This window comes from Poecile atricapillus, chromosome 1, assembly GCF_030490865.1.
Source record: "Poecile atricapillus isolate bPoeAtr1 chromosome 1, bPoeAtr1.hap1, whole genome shotgun sequence".
NCBI lineage: Eukaryota > Metazoa > Chordata > Aves > Passeriformes > Paridae > Poecile > Poecile atricapillus.
This window is the reverse complement of record NC_081249.1, coordinates 103,676,672-103,694,971: the sequence shown is the minus strand read 5'-3', so window position 1 is coordinate 103,694,971 and position 18,300 is coordinate 103,676,672. Positions and strand designations below refer to the sequence as shown.

General features: G+C 39.0%; 1 protein-coding gene across 18 annotated transcripts in view; it reads right to left on the bottom strand.

Moving 5' to 3' along the window:
* Positions 1-17,934, bottom strand: part of EMSY (EMSY transcriptional repressor, BRCA2 interacting) — a 48,933-nt gene extending 30,999 nt beyond the window's left edge. For 14 of the 18 annotated variants that reach the window (XM_058838462.1, XM_058838581.1, XM_058838571.1 and 11 more), the window contains exons 1-6: positions 17,785-17,934; positions 16,664-16,772; positions 13,158-13,257; positions 12,440-12,514; positions 10,037-10,212; positions 8,632-8,784 (exon numbers count right to left, since the gene is read on the bottom strand). In XM_058838462.1, the coding sequence (XP_058694445.1) occupies positions 8,632-8,784; positions 10,037-10,212; positions 12,440-12,514; positions 13,158-13,257; positions 16,664-16,733 (574 nt within the window). In that variant the 5' untranslated portion in view covers positions 16,734-16,772; positions 17,785-17,934. Of the gene's footprint in view, positions 1-8,631; positions 8,785-10,036; positions 10,213-12,439; positions 12,515-13,157; positions 13,258-16,658; positions 16,776-17,784 lie in introns of those variants that run through there. The other 4 variants (XM_058838521.1, XM_058838608.1, XM_058838539.1 and 1 more) reach the window with 2 other exon arrangements.
* Positions 17,935-18,300: the final 366 nt, after the last annotated feature.

Below are 18,300 nucleotides of genomic sequence, written 5' to 3'. Positions count from 1 at the left end.
GTAGGCTACAGATCCATAAATTACAGAAAGACCCAAATCTAGATTACAGAAAGACACAGGTTAATAACCTTGCAAACCTTACAGCTACCTGGTAGCACTGAAGGCAGGAAGACTCTACAGAAGGATCTGAACAAGCTGGATCCATGCTCTAAGGTTCAACGAGGCCAAGTGCCTGGTCCTGCCCTTGGATCCATGCAGAGACAAAGGCAAAACCACCCCATGCAGAGACAAAGGCTGGGGGCAGAGTGGCTTAAGGGTGGCCCAGCAGGAAAGAACTTGGGAATGCTGGTTAATAGCTGGCTGGATATGAGCCAGATGTGCTCAGGTGAGCAAGGCCAATGACACCTGGCCTGTACCAGCACCGGTGTGGCAGCAGGACCAGGGCAGTGACCATCCCCTATGCTGGGCACTGCTGAAGTACCTCCAGTCCTGGAGTCACTTCTGGGTACTTCCTGACAAGAGAGACATTGAGGTACTGGAGCGCATCCAGAGAAGGGAACAGAGCTGAGGAAGAGTTTGGAACATCAGGAGCAGCTGAGGAAGCTGGGGTGGGGAGGCTCAGACTGGAGAAAAGGAGGTTATGGGGGGACATTCTTGCTCTCAACTCTCTGACAGGAGGGTGTAGCGAGATAGGGGCTGTGCTCTTCTCTCAGCTAACAAGTGGCAGGACAAGAAGAAATAGCCTCGAATTGTGCCAGGGGAGATCCAGATTAGATATTAGAAAAAAAAAACTTCACTGGAAGAGTAGTCAGGCTTGCCCAGGGAGACGACAGTCTGGAAGTGCTCAGGAGGTATCTGAATGAGACACTTGGGGAAATAGTTTAGAGGTGATTAAGATGTTGCTGGGTTGATGGTTGGACTAGATGATTTTGAAGGTCTCTTCCAACCTTGACAAATCTGCAACCCTGTTATTTATGCATACCTTGTTAACCTGTGTCAAACAATTTAAAAAGAAAAACAATCAGAGACAAGCTGCACAGATACAATCCTGCCTATGCAAAAGATGATTGAAAATATTACTCCGTGTGCCTGGAGCTTAAAGACAAAGAATATCATCACAGCAAAAAGCAGTCTTGCAAAAAAACAAACTTGGTTGGTAGTCAATCTCTAATTAGGGACAAGATCTAACTATGGCCAATCTATAATTAAGATTACTAAATATTCTGACTTTCTAAAAGTGAAGATGCAAGAACTAGCATGGACAAGAAACTGCCCAGCACCACAACAGTCAGTTTCTGAAAAATGCTATTATCTCTCAGCAGGAACAGCAGCTCATTTGCACCTACACATCCAAAGGCAGACAGTCATATCTACACAGACAGGAAACTTAACTAGGGAAGAGAAGCAAACCTCTCTTTCAAAAAAATGTAGCTTTAGTTGGCTGTAGCAGTACAAGTGAAGTGTGGATCCACAAAATCAAATTTCAAAGCTCTAATAAATAATTTACTTTATGCCCCTGAATAAGCCTCATGGTGATCTCCCTCTATAAAGCAGAGGTTTGATTACATAACTTTAAGGTTTATTATGGACAGGCTCCTAAGTATTACTGTAAGTACACTAATCATATTGACTGTGTGCAGTAATTTAAAAATCTCAGAATCCATTTAAATCCAACATGCAGCTAGCATGTTAGAACACAGTTGTTATTTTGGTGGGGCACCAAGAAATAACAAAAAATTTTGTTTGTGGACCTCATCCACAAAAAACCCCATCAACTCCCAATCAATCAAGACGTAAGAATGTAACACTGAACTAGCAGAGCATTATTTTATGTTAAGTACAGCTCATTTCACCTCCTGTTTTCACTGCTAGGGTTTTGCAAGAATATTATTCCTATAATTTCATGTTATAAATTCTCATACAAAGTTTTCCACAGACATTTAGTTAAAGGTAATACAGCTTTGACTGTAACTCACACTTGCTAAGTAAGGAAGCAGTCATGGAAAGGTTAATGGCTCAATCAGACTGTGACTTGGAAGAGGTTACACCACAGACCAGCGGCGAAGTCCTGACTGTAACTCAGACCTCCTGAATCTGCTCCTAAGCAGGTTTGTTAAAATCAATGTGCCTGATGTGAAATACTCTGAAAGACCCACAATTCCTTTAAAAAAAGTCAATAAAAACAGTAGCAACAAAATGAAGCACATGAAGTAGGGAAAAAATTAAATCTAGGGACAGACAATAAAAATGATCATTCCTGTATCATGTAACTAGACTTATTTGATACTCATTACCATGCAATAATTCAATGAAGTCTACATTAAAATTTTAAGATGTTAAGAACATTTTCCCCTAAATCTTCAAACTAAGGCCAAGTGATTAGTGCATAGATCAGCAAAATTAAAAACCTTAATGCAATGGGTTTCATGGGTTGACAGAACCATTAACGATGTTTTTTTTCAAGTAACACTATATTTATGTACTATGTGACATTTCTGATAGGCTAGAAGCTTACACAGATGTATACATATAGCATAAAAATAATAATTTTTAACAACAATTAAATAACTTTGTGGGAAACAGAAAAATGGAAACTCCTACTGACAGTGAAGGCTTTGATTTACAGATGTGTGTGTATGTGATCTATCAGCTTATTGGCTGAAAGACACAGTGCAGCAAAATTAGGCAAAGGTAATGGGTTATTAAGTAGAAACAAGTTTTGTGTTAATTGTCTATTGGACCAAAATGTTATATATTGCTATGTGAGGAAGAAACTCATTACTACCTTGAGCTATGGCTGACTTGTTGCTTCTCTCCAAATCTCACACCTTTGAGACTGATATCTTATCTGGCTTATTTGAGTGATAAATCATCTTAAATAGCACGGTGGTCCCATCCCTCGTTATTTTCATCTTGACAATGTGGTGTCTCCGTGAGGTCGAACGCTGGGAATCACAAGTCAAGAAAGCCCCAGTGGATACTATCCTGGGAATAAAGCTTTATTCTGAAAGGAAGACTGCAACACACACCGAAGAAAGGCTGAAAGGAAGCCTACACAGTCTCTCGCTGGACAAGGGTGGAAGGAGTGCTCATTTTCATCATCTGACAAGATGTCAGGTGAGGACTGGGGAACTTAGGATGGGTCATGGAATTTCAAAGCAAAAGAGGGATGTTTATTATAAATTAAAGAAATTGATAAGATGTAATTATGCTATAACAACTAATCAAGAGATAAGAGACTTTCTCATTTGGATGCAGTGAAATTGGCTTGATATGGACCTCGAGTCTGCCTTTAAAAAGTTTCTCTGGAATGCTGTAGGAGATTGGCTACCTTCACTACTTTTTCCGTACTTTTTGTTAATTAAGATCATTAACGAGCAGTCTACACAGGCTGTGAACCCTGTAAATCTATCTGTATCACAGCAGCAGCCATCTTTACCTACCACTGCTGGGAGGTAAAGATAGCACTCCTGGCTATGCCACCCTTAGAGAGAGCGGGGGAGAGTAAGAGATAAGAAAAAAAGGAGATATCCGATGCTTTTAAATCAACTGTGGACATACAGGAGCAAGATATTAACTCTACCTTTGAAAAGAAGCCAGATTTAGATTGGTTTCTACCCAATCCAGGGGGGCATGGGAGAGCACTGGAGCGTGCACAGAGAGCAGAGGCACCCCCATGGCAGAGCTGCTGCAGAAGAAGCTCCAACACCACACTGGACAAATATCCACAATTACAGCAACATTTGGGCAGAGCCATAGTGGCTCAGGCAGGTTCAAAGGGAGACAAAATAGCCAAAAAAATTGCTAACTACAATGCATCTAGTTCAAAATTCATTACTGTAATTAAAGGTTGATAAAGAATCTGCAATGGCTGCTGCTGCTCTCCACTTAACATTGCCTGTTTTTGTAAAATTGTTCCTTTTCCCTCTGTCTGCAAACAATGAGAGATAAGACTACATTGAGAGAAAGAAATGCATTTCTTAAAGTTAACTTTGTGGGGCTTTTTTCTCCCTGTTTTTCCCCTCTGTGTGTGTTTGCGTGGGATGGTGATGAACCTTCTACAGATAGCAGCAGTGGCGCAGCGGGGCCACTCTGCCCCCCTGCTCCCTCTCCAAGAAGAAGCACCAGGATAGTATCCAGTTTGTTAAAAAGTCATGATTGTTTTCTTAGAACGTCTTTATATACCCTTTTAGAATTAATTTTGTGTTTTTAAGTAATTATGACTTCTTGCGGTTTTACAGTTTTACTGGAGAGATTACTGTGACCCCTTAGAAATTTCAAAAAAACCCTCTTTAGAAATGTTTGGAGTAAATATTAACAGAATTAAAAAGTTACCTTGAAGCAATTAGTTTTAAAACCTAATGTCAAAATACTGATTTACAGCTGATGATAAAACAACCTTCACATTAATGCCATCTACAGAAGACATTCATGGTTTAAAAAATAATTAGCCAGGAAAATTTCACTGTACAAGAAGACAAAGTTAAGTTCACCATATATTACCTGTTTGCTTGTTTTTTCCACAATTTTAATAAGGTAATTGTGAATCTTTTTGCTATAAAAACATGTGACAGCATATATACCTATCCGGACTTTGGATTTTAATTAAGGACTGAACTTGATGTTTCTGCAAAGTGCTACCAAAGCTGAATGGCAATTTGCCAAACCCTACACTGTTGTGGTTTTTCTCTAGTAAAACTGTACTTTAAAAGTCCTAATAAACTTAAGCCTTTAAGAATTTTAAGAAAAATTTAAGAATTAAATTAAGAATTTAAGAAAAATTCCTACTGAGAATGAGTATTTTCAATATCTGCAGTTACTATGAGTTATTCTCAAGGCCAAATTACATAAAATCATAATGTATTTGTCACATCTTTAAATATATGTTGCTGCTCAGTTATATTCAGAAGTTACATACCAAACTTTCATTTGCCTTTTCTGTAATAATAGAGTCCAAATGAGTTATGTTTTCATTTGATACAAATTAAGTGTTGATAGACTTAAGCAAAGTTAAGTTTCAATATGTTTAGGTCTGAGTAATATTTAAGATTTCTGTCAAGTTTCATTCATATTAAATTAGGTGTTTAATTTAAAATGTCTCAAGCTTTGTTAAAGGATGCTTATTTAAACTGTGGAGTATAGTTGTTTTCTTTTAGAGATAAGATGATTATGACTGAGATAGTTGTGATGAAACACTGATAAACAACTGTTTGCAGATGGAAAAATATACAGTCTGTTACACCCTTGATTTCATTGAAGGTTCTATTATTTGTAACAATTTCTGCTGTTTTTGTCCCCTATAGATAGCTCAGAAAAGTGACTGATGGTTCTATATTGTGACAGTTATTAATCGTAAGCCGTTTTACTGTTTTGCTTTGTTTCACCTTACTGTCATAGGTACATGAAGATCTAGAGAAGTGTTATCTCAACTTCTTAAGACTGTTGTCACTGATATATTGATTACATGATGTGAATTCACTAATTTTTATAGGTATTATTCATAAGGTATTATTACTGTATTTATAGCCAGCTTTTCATATGCTTTACAATTTTTGTGTAATTACCTTTAAGACATGTGTCACTTGAGATCTTTTTGTTTTCTAACTGCAGATGCATCTCCTTGAACAAGTTATACAGCTGTTCCTGTACAGGGTTTTCTTGCTCTTTAACTCCTTCCCTTGTTTAAGAAGGCTTGCTATTGCTTGATCCAGTGTAGCTTTATTGTTTTTTAGTGCTTCCAGAATTCCAGGAAAATGCATTGTTGATAAAAGTCAGCTACCATGAGAGAAACTTCAGATTAAACCAACTGCTAGATAGTTCTATTGGTCTGTTGCCTAAGATTTCTAAGATTTCTAATAATTTGCTTTACACAAATGCACTTCGACACTTGCTGTGCTTTAAGCATCTCATAGCTGCTATTATTAAGAACCTTGTTTTAAAAATTAGTTAAGAAACATCCTTCCAGTTTAAGGCCTAGGCCCTGGCCAGGCCTTAACTTTACCTGGATGGAATGTTTGCCAACAATTCAGATGTTTTCTGCATCAAATCAATATTCGAGTCACTTCTGACTTGGCAATTTGACCCTATTAATATGACAGCTGGATCAATTTTGAAGAGGGCTGGGAGAATCATTTCTGGAGGTGGTTATCCAATCCTTCACTGATTTGAGGTTCATCAGCTGTTAGCAGAGTCTGAGATACTGGTACAGTGTTTTAGTGGCTAACAGTCATTAAATCTCATGTGTGTTATTAATCATGTTTATTATCTAATTAATTTCTAACTACTGCAAGTTTTCATCCATTATGTGTATAGTTTTGCGTTGATATTCATGTGCATGATAAAAGAAGTACATCCCACTTTTAAAAGCAAAAGGAATCAATGCCCTAAGAACATTGAATTAATGTAGTATGTAAATTAGAAATTTGGAACACAATTCATTTTGAATAATGAAATATTTACACAAAAAATTTAGAAAAGTTCATAAAATCTGAATTCACAATTAAGTGTACCACAGTTAAACCTAAATGATTCATTAATTTAAAGAAGAGATATGCCTATGTTTTATTAGCAGGTTCAAGAATCACCTATTCATCTGACCAGATACTGACCACCTCTGAAAACATGAGACCCAGTGAACAGAGAAGTTACCATACAATCTTTGTAGTCAAAACAAGACCAGAAGTAAGACAGGTAAGATACAGTTATGTCTGAAAACTACACAGACAGTTTGCCAACAGGAGTTTTATGTTATCATCATAAAGTTGTGTCTCTACTACTTTTCTTCAGTTATTTCCTGTTTCAGGATTTGAAAGAACATTCAGTGATGTTAAGGATCAGCGTTTTCAGCTGATAGACTTTTGCCTGCTTAAACAGCACATCTGGACTTTAAAACCATTTGGACCTTAAAACAAGAGTCATCTTTTCATTTCCCTGGAGGACATTGGACATTATTTTTGTTCCATTTGTAAAGCTGTGAACCTTGGGTTTTATATCAATGTAAAGGGTATAAAAAACAGGAATATTGTAAAGCTTTTTTGGGAAAAGCGTGGTATTAGCCCTTGCTTTCCTATTCTTGAAGAAGAATATAAGAAGGAATTTGCAAAACAATCCAAAGGTGTCCAATTTTTTTTTAAAATTGAATGTGCACAGAATAACTTTGTATCTTATCCTTGGTTAGTCCATGAATAAGATTGGGAAGAAACAAAAAAAAAAGAATATGCTGAAAAATTTGCTTGAAAATGAGAAATTTGAGAAAAGAACCTTTTACCAAAAGATAACCTTAGAGAAATATGGAGTTCAATCAACTGTTAAGTTTAAATTTTGCTTTGTTTGTCTTTAGTAGTGTAGCCAGTCTAGAACCAATGAGTGACTTTAGCTAATGCTTCAGGTTTAGACACCTTACACTTATCCACTACTGCTCCAGTAAGTACACAAGAATGGTAGATGCCTTATCTTCCACTGAACTTCACGAATTAGAGCTCCTTGGTTCTGTAAAGGTAATTTTTTAGTGCAGAGAGAGGGGAGATGTGGGAAACAGAAAAATGGAAATGCCTACTGACACTGAAGGGTTTAATTTACAGGTGTGTTTGTACGTGATCTATCAGTTTATTGGCTGAAAGACAGACACAGTGCAGCAAAATTAGGCAAAGGTTATTATTAATTAGAAACAAGTTTTCTGTTAACTGTCAATTGGACCAAAATGTTATATATTGCTATGTGAGGAAGAAACCCATTACTACCTTGAGCTATGGCTGACTTGCTGCTTCTCTCCAAATCTCACGCCTTTGAGACTGATATCTCATCTGGCTTGAGTGATAAATCATCTCAAATAGCATGGTGGTCCCATCCCTCATTATTTTCATTTCCATGTAACTTTTAAAATATTAAAGGTATACAGAGCAACCATAAAAATAGAATTTATCTACTTCACTATTAATCTTTGCTTGTTGTTTTGACAGATTCAAATAAGAACTGAAGGAAATATTTTAACAGTAAAATGAAATTACCCATGATGAGGGCATATATGTGAGAACATAATCTGCTTTTAGAACCAGCTGACTTATTATCCAAAGATGGGGACACATACATGGGGACACTCAAGAAACAAGACTCTTTTTAGGTTCTATGTCCTGGATTTCCAGATATAAATACCTGAAGATGGCTCTCCGGCAGGAATTAATATGAAGTTTTCACAGGGGAAACCTTTTTCTGCTGAGGAACACAAGCCTCACTAAGACTGACTTCCAGACAAATCTCAAAATGGCCAGACATAGTATATAAGCACAAGCCCTTGCCAAATGGCATCCAAAAATAAAAAAAATTCTATGTCAACTGTGAAAGAGGAAAAGCTGGACTTTTTCTAATTTAAGTAAGTGACTACTATGCATTAGTTCTCAATAAGATGGATCAGAAATTCACTGATATACAAAAATTTCTATATTTAATAATAAAAATACTTTTCTTTTGTTGTTCTTGTAGCTTTAGTGCTCTTTGCAGCACTTTGCAGCAGTGGATTAATCCTGAACACTATTTATCTGAAAAAGGGAAGCAATAAATTCATTCTCTAAAATAAATGAAGGCAGAAAGGCCTTAAAATGACTTGCCCAATGTTGGAGTGTTTAACTTGGTCTGTGCTTCAGCCACGCTGTCCCTTTCTTTCTCTTTTATTAATCAGTTGCTAGTATCACTTACTTTTGACGTAAACAGTACTTCCACTTGGCAAGACGACTACATTGGAGGCTGGACTGGCAGGTCTGGGGGACTTCACTGTTGCTACACTGCCACTTGGAACAGGGGTAGATGTTGGGGTTGAAGTGGTACTTGTGTAGGAATAGCAAACCACCACTGAAGAGGAGAAAAGACACCTTCCATATAACTGAAGTGCAGAAACCCATTATTCTATCACTAGTTTTACAACTGAAATGGAAGCCAAAGACTTACTGGGTCATTATCTGTGCATTTGCCTCTGCATTGCTGTTACTGCAGAATACTCCCCATTTTAAGCTAAGCATGGCCATGGAATTAATGGTCTTCAAAGATGACACAAGTCTAAACTCCCATCCCCAAAAATCTGTGCTGCCAATGTGAGATTTTTTTTGTATTAATCTTTGTTTTACTTTATAATTTGTTATTATGTTTAATTTTAGTATTAATTCAGTATGTCAATGTTTTTGCTTTTCTGTCAGTGATCACATCTAGACTAGTTACTGATAGAGAAGTGTTACTGCCTCAACAGTAACATCAGTTGACAAAAACAAAATATTCCTTCAGTAGTGAAGAACTGACTGTGCTAACCAGCTTTTTTAAACCACTGCTTTTAAGTAATAGCACAATGATACAGTATTTCTCACAAAACCTTGAAACAGCTTGTTTCAAGTGTTACACATTCTCCAGTTGAAGGCTAATTCATGACTGCTCAGCCAAACTAGTTGGAATATGTAGAACCATTGTTTAAAAATCATAGGGAAAGCAGAAAGCAACCTTTTTAGTTGTTACGATAGTACATTTAATATGAATGAAAAAACACAAAGCAGCATTTTCTTGACTTTCACCAAAACCTATTTGCATTCTTAAAACAAAACATTCTGAAATAGCTTTCATCACTTACAGAACTTTACAAAATCTAGCTATTAGTCCAAGTTTTTAAAGTTATCAAGCTGAAGAAATCAGTGAATGTAATTTCCTGACAAACAGGGTTATTTTTATATTTCGGTTGCTAGAGTGTCAGTAACACAAAGCAGTCAGATTAATGCTGCAAATACCACAAAGGTATCTTCAAAAGAAGGGGTATTTTATATTTCTGTGAATGATGTTTGATAAGAAAGATTGGGATTCTTTTTCATAGCTTCATAGAATGGTTTGGGGTGGAAGGAACTTTAAAGCTCACCCCCTGCCATCAGCAGAGACACCTTCCACTAGACTGGGTTGCTCCAAGCCCCATCCAACCTGGCCTCAAAAAAATATCTTTAATATTTAACACTTTAAAATATTTAATATTAATTTAATACTTAACATTTTAAATCTAAGACACCAATTTCTACTGTGACATTGTTTTTACATTCCCATAGATTGCAGCAGAATCCCATCTTTCTCTCACCTTCTTTGTTTCCAGTTTCTGCAGGAACTGGAAGAGACACATTGTGCTGAATGGCTGCATTGGCAACAGCGTTTGCAGTAACAGTAAAAGCTGTTTGTGGAACAAGTCGTGGCATCAGTGGTACCAGTCGACGACCTTCTATGGACCACTCGGAAGAGCTGTTTGGTCCAGACATACTAAACAGAAATGAATGTTCTGTAAGTATTTTGACGAGTTTCCAAATACTCAGTATCTTAAGTACATTTTTTTCCCCAATAGTGCAAGTTTAAGATAGACTAGAGCACTAATACTCAACTTTATTTCAAGAAAGCCCTTGCATTTTTGTCACCTGATATAAAAAACCTCCCATTTTAAATTGAAGAGTTGATTTTTTTGTTGTTTTGTTTTACAGAGCTGTTCAAGGGCCAGAAGTGTGTAAACACCATACTCAAACCTCCCACATTAGGTTAGCTACTATTCACATAAAGTTGGTATACTCTCAACTTCTAGATTACAAAAATACCAAGAAACCAAACAGATATGATAAAAGACTATTGAAATGGATTTTGTTACAGGGAAAAGCTCTCAGCTTCTAAGGCAAACTTTGTTTAGCCTGAACAGAAGAGTTTCTAATGCTTACTAAAGTAGTCCCAAACAAGGTGACAGAACATGAGATTATTTAAACACACCCTAAGCATCTTTCTAAACAGCAAGCAGTCTTTGCTCTAATTTATTCTTAACCTTAGTATTTACACCCACACTAAAATGTTTCATAAAACACTGTTCTTATCTAGATGGAGAAATATTTTTGACTGTTTTACATGAGTCATTTGTCAAATCAGCAAAACCAAAATGGTAAATTATTTTTCAATGTTGTAATGTTTTTAAGCAAATCAACCCATTTAATGTATTAATATATTCTAAAAAATAACTTCTCACATGAAATATTTCAAGCAAGCTGCAGCAAGAACTACTAAGAAGTAGTTTGTAAAATGCAGAGTATCTGCTCTGTTGTTAAATCTTGATATGCTTCAGCATTCCTCATACATATGCTTATCATATAAAGAGAGCTACAAAAGCTGAGGTAAAAATACATTTTAAAAACAAAAAATAAAGGATACAAAAACTAGCAAAGTAGGCTTTCCCAATGAGTTAAGAATGTAATACATTTAATTGGTATAATAACATAATTATTTAAGACAAATACTATGCTACCAACCATCACTCATAAGGAATTAGCACAGGAAAAATAAAGAAAAGCAGTGCTATAAAATTGCACCTTGTCTGGATTATAATATTGCATTGAAGTGCAACACCTCAGGACATGTTCTGCAAAATGTTAAGACCAAAAGTCCTACTTAAAAGGAAAAGTTGATTCAGGAGAAGAATCCTGATTTGACAACTATATGCTTTTCATTATCTCCCCCCATTTCTTTAAAAAGATGTAAGGAAGTTGGTGGGTTTAGTTTGGCGAACAGCATACTTCTAAATCTTTAAACTTGAAAATGAAAACTTAAAAGTCCTTCTACAGTACTAAACCAGTATTCTGATTTTGACTAGACTTGGATCAAACAATTGCTAACTCCTAGTGTCCTGCTCTTCATATTATTTCCCTTCTTTCCTCCTTACAACACCTAAGCTACAACAGTCAAACTTAAAAAAATCAACAGTTGTAACACAGGAAAAAAACACAGACACTTACAATGCAGCTCTGTTTAAAGACAGTCCTTAACAGTAAGATTATTAAGTAATTATCAAAGATACATATCTTTGATACATATCAATCACTTGATCTATTGCTCCTTCACTTCTCAAAATCATGTGGAGCTTGTGAAAGCAAATGCAAGGAGGTGCCAGCCCAGCTGATGCCAGCACGGCAGCTGCATCCCAGAGAGTGGTGGACACTGATGCCATCAGCTTGCTGCAGATTTTTCTACTCTCACCATTTTTTCCTTTCTATGCTGATGCACTGTTTTCCACTAATTTACTACCCCTTTCCCTCTCTTTGTCTTTCCTATGTAGTTTTCTCTTTCCTCTTAATACAGTCTTTCAAAACAAATTAAAATAAAATTAAAAGCAAAACAAACAAACAAACAAAAGCAAACATGTTCATCCTACCTATTCTCTCAATTCTCTGTTTATTCTGGTCTATCTTATGGAAAGGTCTCCATGCCAAAAAATCTTTTTCTTACATTGTACTTGTACAGTGAATGGGATGTCCTTGGATCTAAAATGTAATGGTACTAAATAACTGTTTCTAGGTCCCTGTAGATCTGATACAGAAATTCCTTCATACATACAGCATTTTAACTACTGGTTCTTTAAACCACCACCAGTCTTCAAAACCCTGCCATTCAGTTAAGGTGTAATGGATTTCCCAAAAGGTACCTCTGGAAATCAGTGACCAAATGATGTGGAACTTACTTGTGTGCGATCGTTGTTAGTCGTTCATCATTTACTGCTCTCCGAACTTCAGCACGATGTCGCTCTGTTGAAATACTATTGAAAAAACAATAAGACAATATATTTTATTCAGATGAAGACATGAACATTCATCTAAAAATTCCAGCTAATATTAAACTTATGAATAATCTGTCTAAGAGAAGAAAGGGAACAGGACTTTACATTTAAGAGATTGTCACTTAACCCTTGCTATCACAATGAGAATTAATTGTACTATTGCTCAAAACTATTACTGAAGAATGAAAAGAACATTACTGTTCATAGGGTATCCTTGAAAAACAGCCAGAATCCAACCTCCTAATGAGAACAATACATTTAAAGGATATGGCAGAAAAATTCATACAGGACATGCAGCATTCCTTCTTGAGGCACCTTGGGCTCAAAGATCTTAGAGTTCTACCTTGATGAAAACACAAGCCAGTGTACATTCATGACCTGGCTGTGACCCTTTTAACACTCAGTATCTCATAAAGCACCAACAAAACAGTAAGGCTTCTACCACTGAAGAATGGTTGTTTTCCCTACTAAAACTCCAAGGAGAACAGGAATGAAACCTTGGCAACATGCAGAATTACTTCTCCAAATTCAGATTTACATTGTGATCCTGGTAAAAGAAAAAGCATGTAACACCTTCAAACAAAACATGTCACAGTTCTTAGTTTAAAAAGATCAGGGTTACCTAAGCACTTTAGAGAGTTCTCCAAGAAGATCCTTCTTCTCTTTTGTGAGGTCTCCCTGTGCACGTAAGGCACTGATGACACCTGCATAGGCTTCCAGTTCTGAAGAATTAGAGCGAATAAGATTTCTATTTAATGCTCACAGCAAAGGGGGAAAAAAAGTGTTGCTTTCCATATTACTGACAGTATTCTAATAATTTTCAAAATCATTAAGAAGAACCTGTCTTTCAATTATTTAGTGCTTTTTCAAATGAGATTGATGATTTGGAACTCTCTCAGTTAATTACTCTGCAGTTAAAAAAAATTCTATGAAACAACTGTCTCATCACAGAGGATTATCTAGTTTATAAACCCAAAGTAATGTGTCAAGCTCTCTCTGACAATTCAGGCAAAAAGCTTGAATAAACTGTTTGGAGAGTAGTACAAAATTTTCTTAACACATATTATTAAGAGTTCTAAGGAAAAGCTTGGCTTGGAGAAGAAATACACTATCAAAAGAGCAACTGGTTTGTTTGGAATGCCTTTCCTTAATTTGCGTGGAGAACATCAGTTCTAGTTTGTTAAATATGATCCCCACAACCTTTTATGCCTATTTACTTGATATGGTACAACTTCTTGAATCGGAAAGAAATGCAACACACTGAATTAAACCTACTCAACATAAAACAATCCAGCTACTCTTAAACATAGAGCTACCCCAAAGACTAACAAAAATGCAACTCTGATTTACCAGAAACATATAATTTCACGTGACTGTGATGTCATGCCATCAGCATTTAAGAAAAATGGAACGGTAAAAGGCTACTGATGTTTTTGGATTTTGTCCTACTAAACAGGGTGAAGATACAACTAATGCAAATAATGAAGCCTGCTAATTTGGCAAAGAATGACTTGCTATTCTCAGCTTTGCACAGTATAGGGAAACCATAAACACAAAGTCTTTTGATCTTTACATAGGTGCCTTTCATTAGACACCTGCATTTCAGCAGCCAACCCAAAAAACCCCTCAACAGATCCCAGTTAACCAAAACCAAGAATAAAAGGTGCAGGCCAAAACCTAATATTGCCAAAGTTTGCTGCAAAAGAAAAGACTGATGATATTCTGAAAAGCTTTCAGTTTAGGATTCCAAAGAGCTAATTTGCAAATGAAATCAAGGAATTGTGCTGAAAAGAAATTCTGCTTTCCTGTCCCGATTAAGAAGATAAAACAAAAAGGAGAGTAATTTTGGTTAACTATGCAGCCTGCACAGGGATGCTGAGCGACCTACAGAAGCATTTACAGCTCCAGTTACAAAACATTCACTAATTAATGCAACAGTTCTTACTGATATCAACATTTATTTAGACAACCATGTTACAATATTTATGATTCTTATTATTTTTCACCGGTTAACAACTTAAAGTAATTCTCAGATGCAACCATACAATTATTTATCAAGGGCACACTTTTTTTCCTTTCTGAATGATAAATAAAGATCCTCTACACTAAAGCTGTAAAAGTGCACATTCTGGTCTTTTGGAAACTAGGAAGGATTACAGAACAGCTGTAACTTCCTGCCCTTTGTGTTTATGCAGCAATCACTAAATGGTGCGTTCTCTTTCCAGTACAAAACACATTAAATAGCTAAAATGGGTTTGGCAAGTAAATATCATTATTGCTAGTGTTAGGTGCTATCATCATCAACTCGTTCAGTAATAAACGACAATCAAAGGTCCTGCAAACCTTGAGATGCATTTTAGCATCACCTACATCCCTGCTTCACTCTTTACAAGAGTACTCTCACTACTGCTGTACCATTAGCCAAATTAGATATTGGGCTGTAAACTGGAAAAGCAAGACCCTCTAAAGCAGATGGCTATTGCTGAATGTGACTGTCCCACATCTACTGCTCCCCCTGCCTGTGCTCCTTCACACCTCAGTCCTGTGGTGTGCCTCCTCTCAGCTCACAGAGGCAGTGCCTCAGCCTTATTCTGCTGGCAGGGTCCGCCTGTGGGGACACAGCTCATGCCAGCAAAACAAAAATTACTATTTCTTTGAATTTATTTTTTTTCTTTCCTGTCAGCCTAGATTATGTCACTGAAGAAGGTGTAGCTGCAGTTCTGTTTGGGCTCAGCTGCACCAGCAAGGCTCTGCTCGCACACTGCTGTCAGCTTGGGTGGAAGTTTTTTTCCAGGCTTCCAGCCAGCAGCTACATTAATGAAACTTAGTAGCACAGATCTGGTCAAAAGCTTTCGGCACTCTGAACTTTCTCCTGGTTTTTGTACTTCTTGAGCCTTTCTTAGGGCTGCCACCGTACAGCTTGTTGCAATGTTGTGTGCAACACCTGCATCACTGTTTCAACAGCAGGCAAATCCTACATTCCCAAGAAATGAAGTAAGAAGGGCAAAAGGAGGGAAATTTTCAACTCTCAAAAAATAAAGTGGATGGCTCCACAATGTATGAGAACCATGGCACAGTTAAGAAATACAGCACCCCATCTCTTAGCAGTCAAGCAAAATAAGAACAAGAAAAGCTGTCACTTGACAGTCACAGGAAGTTAGAGGGAGCTTCAACATTCTTCTGGACACCATCTCCTAGATTATGGTCCTCAGAGGAAACTCTGAAAAATCTAAGGCTTTTTTTTTCTCCCATCTAGTATCATTTAACTGGCAAACCCCAAAATCCTTAATTACACAAATTCAGCCATAAGAACTCAAAACCAACTATGCTGGATCAAATCAAAGGTCTAACAAAGGATTCTCTCCCCTGCAGTAGCCAAAAGCAGATATGTGAGGAAGAAGCAAATGTTTTTATTACTTTCCAAAACATGGAAGTATCTCTCCTCATACACTTAGATCTACAAGGACAGAGAACAAAAATACCTCCCAGTGTCTATCTCTTGGGCAGGGGCCTCAAATACTGAGCTACATTTGAAACAATGAAAAAGGCTCCTGTGGTTATGGGCAGCTGAGCAAGGGCATAGTTTTCCCACTTCCCTGACAACCTATGCAACTGCAAATCACAAACAGCACTTTTTAAAACTCTGTTTTATGTCTTCACAATAATAACTTCAATACTTTAATTTATCCCTACAGTGCCAGTTTAAACCAAGATTCTGCTATGTCTTTTTGGGGTACAAAAAAGTGTCTAATACAGAACTGGGGGAAAAAAAACCCCACAACAAAACAAACAAACAACAACAACAAAAAAATCTCTAAAGATTTGCCTTTCCAGAAAATGTTGTTCCATGTTAATACTGACAGAGAAACCCAGCCCTGCAACATAGCAGCTAGAACATCCAAGAGAGATTCAATCAAATCAAAACAATTCCTCTCTATTCATTTTGCTAGGGCTGGGAGTGTTGGCCAAACATAACTTTATGCCAGGGCTGTCAAACCAATGACACATGGAAAATGCAGGAAATTACTTGCAAGTTGCCTTAGACACATTAAAATATTTAATGCAAGCAGCATGAAGACAAATCTTAAAAGGCCAAAATACAGACCCACAAACTGTATCTTACTGTACCCAGTTTGCGAAGGATCCTCTTGCACTCATCCCTACTGAGGTCCAGAAGAGTTGGCCACACCACAGGCATCCTTCCCTTGTGTCTGTGCTCCCACAGAGCTCAGCCTCGCTGGAAAAGGAATAGAAATGCTCATGCCCATAATTTATTTATTTCCCATGCCGATTAATGTAAACTCCTCTCAGCCTGCTCATAACTCCACCGACATATTCGCTCCCATCCCCATCCCAATCTTTGTAGTGGCATGAAGGAATTCAGCTGTTTCACAAGGGCATGGAGTTCCTATACTCTCTAGCTCAAATGCATCACCCAAGCCTTTTTACAGAGTTTCCTATCTCCTTCTCAATCCTTTTTTTTCACACTGCAACGCTATCCAAATTGATGTTCGAGTCTCCTCCCTCTCTTTATGCAGAGTACCTATTAAAAGATTTCTTCCAGCGCACCGCACGCTCCCCTTCCCCCCAGAGAATGCATTTTGCGCCAGCCTATATTATATGACAGGATGTCAAAAACAGAGTGTCTGAAAATTTGCTCTCCACATACCAACACCAGCTCCCTCCCCCCAAAAATAAGCCAAATACGGGAACACCTCGATCCCAACGCAGCGAGATTCCGGGGGTGGCGGGGCGAGAGGGCCTATTTCCCCGACGCGACGAGGAAAATAAAGGAAAAAGAGCATCCGGAGGCGAGCTGGGCAAGCGAGGCTTGGGCCGGGCAGGGAACGGCACGACAGGGGGGGTGGGGAGGGTGGGCACAGGGAACAAAAGCCCTGGCGCCGTCGCAGCTTCCAGCGGGGGGCTGGACAGGGGAAGGGTCTCCTGCAAGGGCGCTCGAAGGCAGCCGCCACCCGGGCACTCCCCGCCCGCCCTTCCCGGGCCCTGGGCGCGGGCGACCGGCCGGAGCCAGCGGCGCTAGGTCCTCTCCGGGACCGGGGAAAAGGAGACGGAGCGGGCGGCGGCTGGCGCTGCTTCCCCGCATCGGGCGGAGAGGCAGCGCCGGCGGGCGGGGGCCGGGGCGCTGCCCTGGGCCCGTAAGGGGGCGGCGGGTCTCCGCCGTCCCGGAAACGGAGCTGCCCCTCTCCCCAAGGCGGACAGCCCCGGGTAGGGCGGGGAGCAGGACCCACCTGCCCGGCCGTGCCCAGTACATCGAAGGCTCCGCGGCAGCCGCGCCGCCCGCCGCCCCCCTTCCCCTCACTCGCCACCGTTCGCCAATGCCGCGCTCGGGTTTGTTTAGCGGCGGCAGCGACAGCGTTTACTCGGGCCAAGATGGCGGAGGAGCGCGCTACGCATGCGCGGGCGCCTCGAGGCACGCTAGGAATTGTAGTTCTGTTGGCCCTCGACCGTGAGGAGCTGAAGAAAGCGGGTGCCAAGATGGGCACTCGAGTGAACACTGCACATGCGCGGTGACAAAGAGCATGCCGGGAACGACAGTTCTCTCGGTGTTTCTGGACGCGTGGGAAACAGCGCCCACCGTCCCGCCATGGCTCGGCGAGCGGGTACGGGCAGCTGGAAGGGACAAAACACGTTGCGCGTTCTCTGCCCGGGCTGGGGCGTGCTGCGCGGTTCGAACGCAGCCACTTACCCCCGAATTCTAGGAATTAACAGCTGGCCACCACTCCTGGAACGAAATCCGGCAGGGG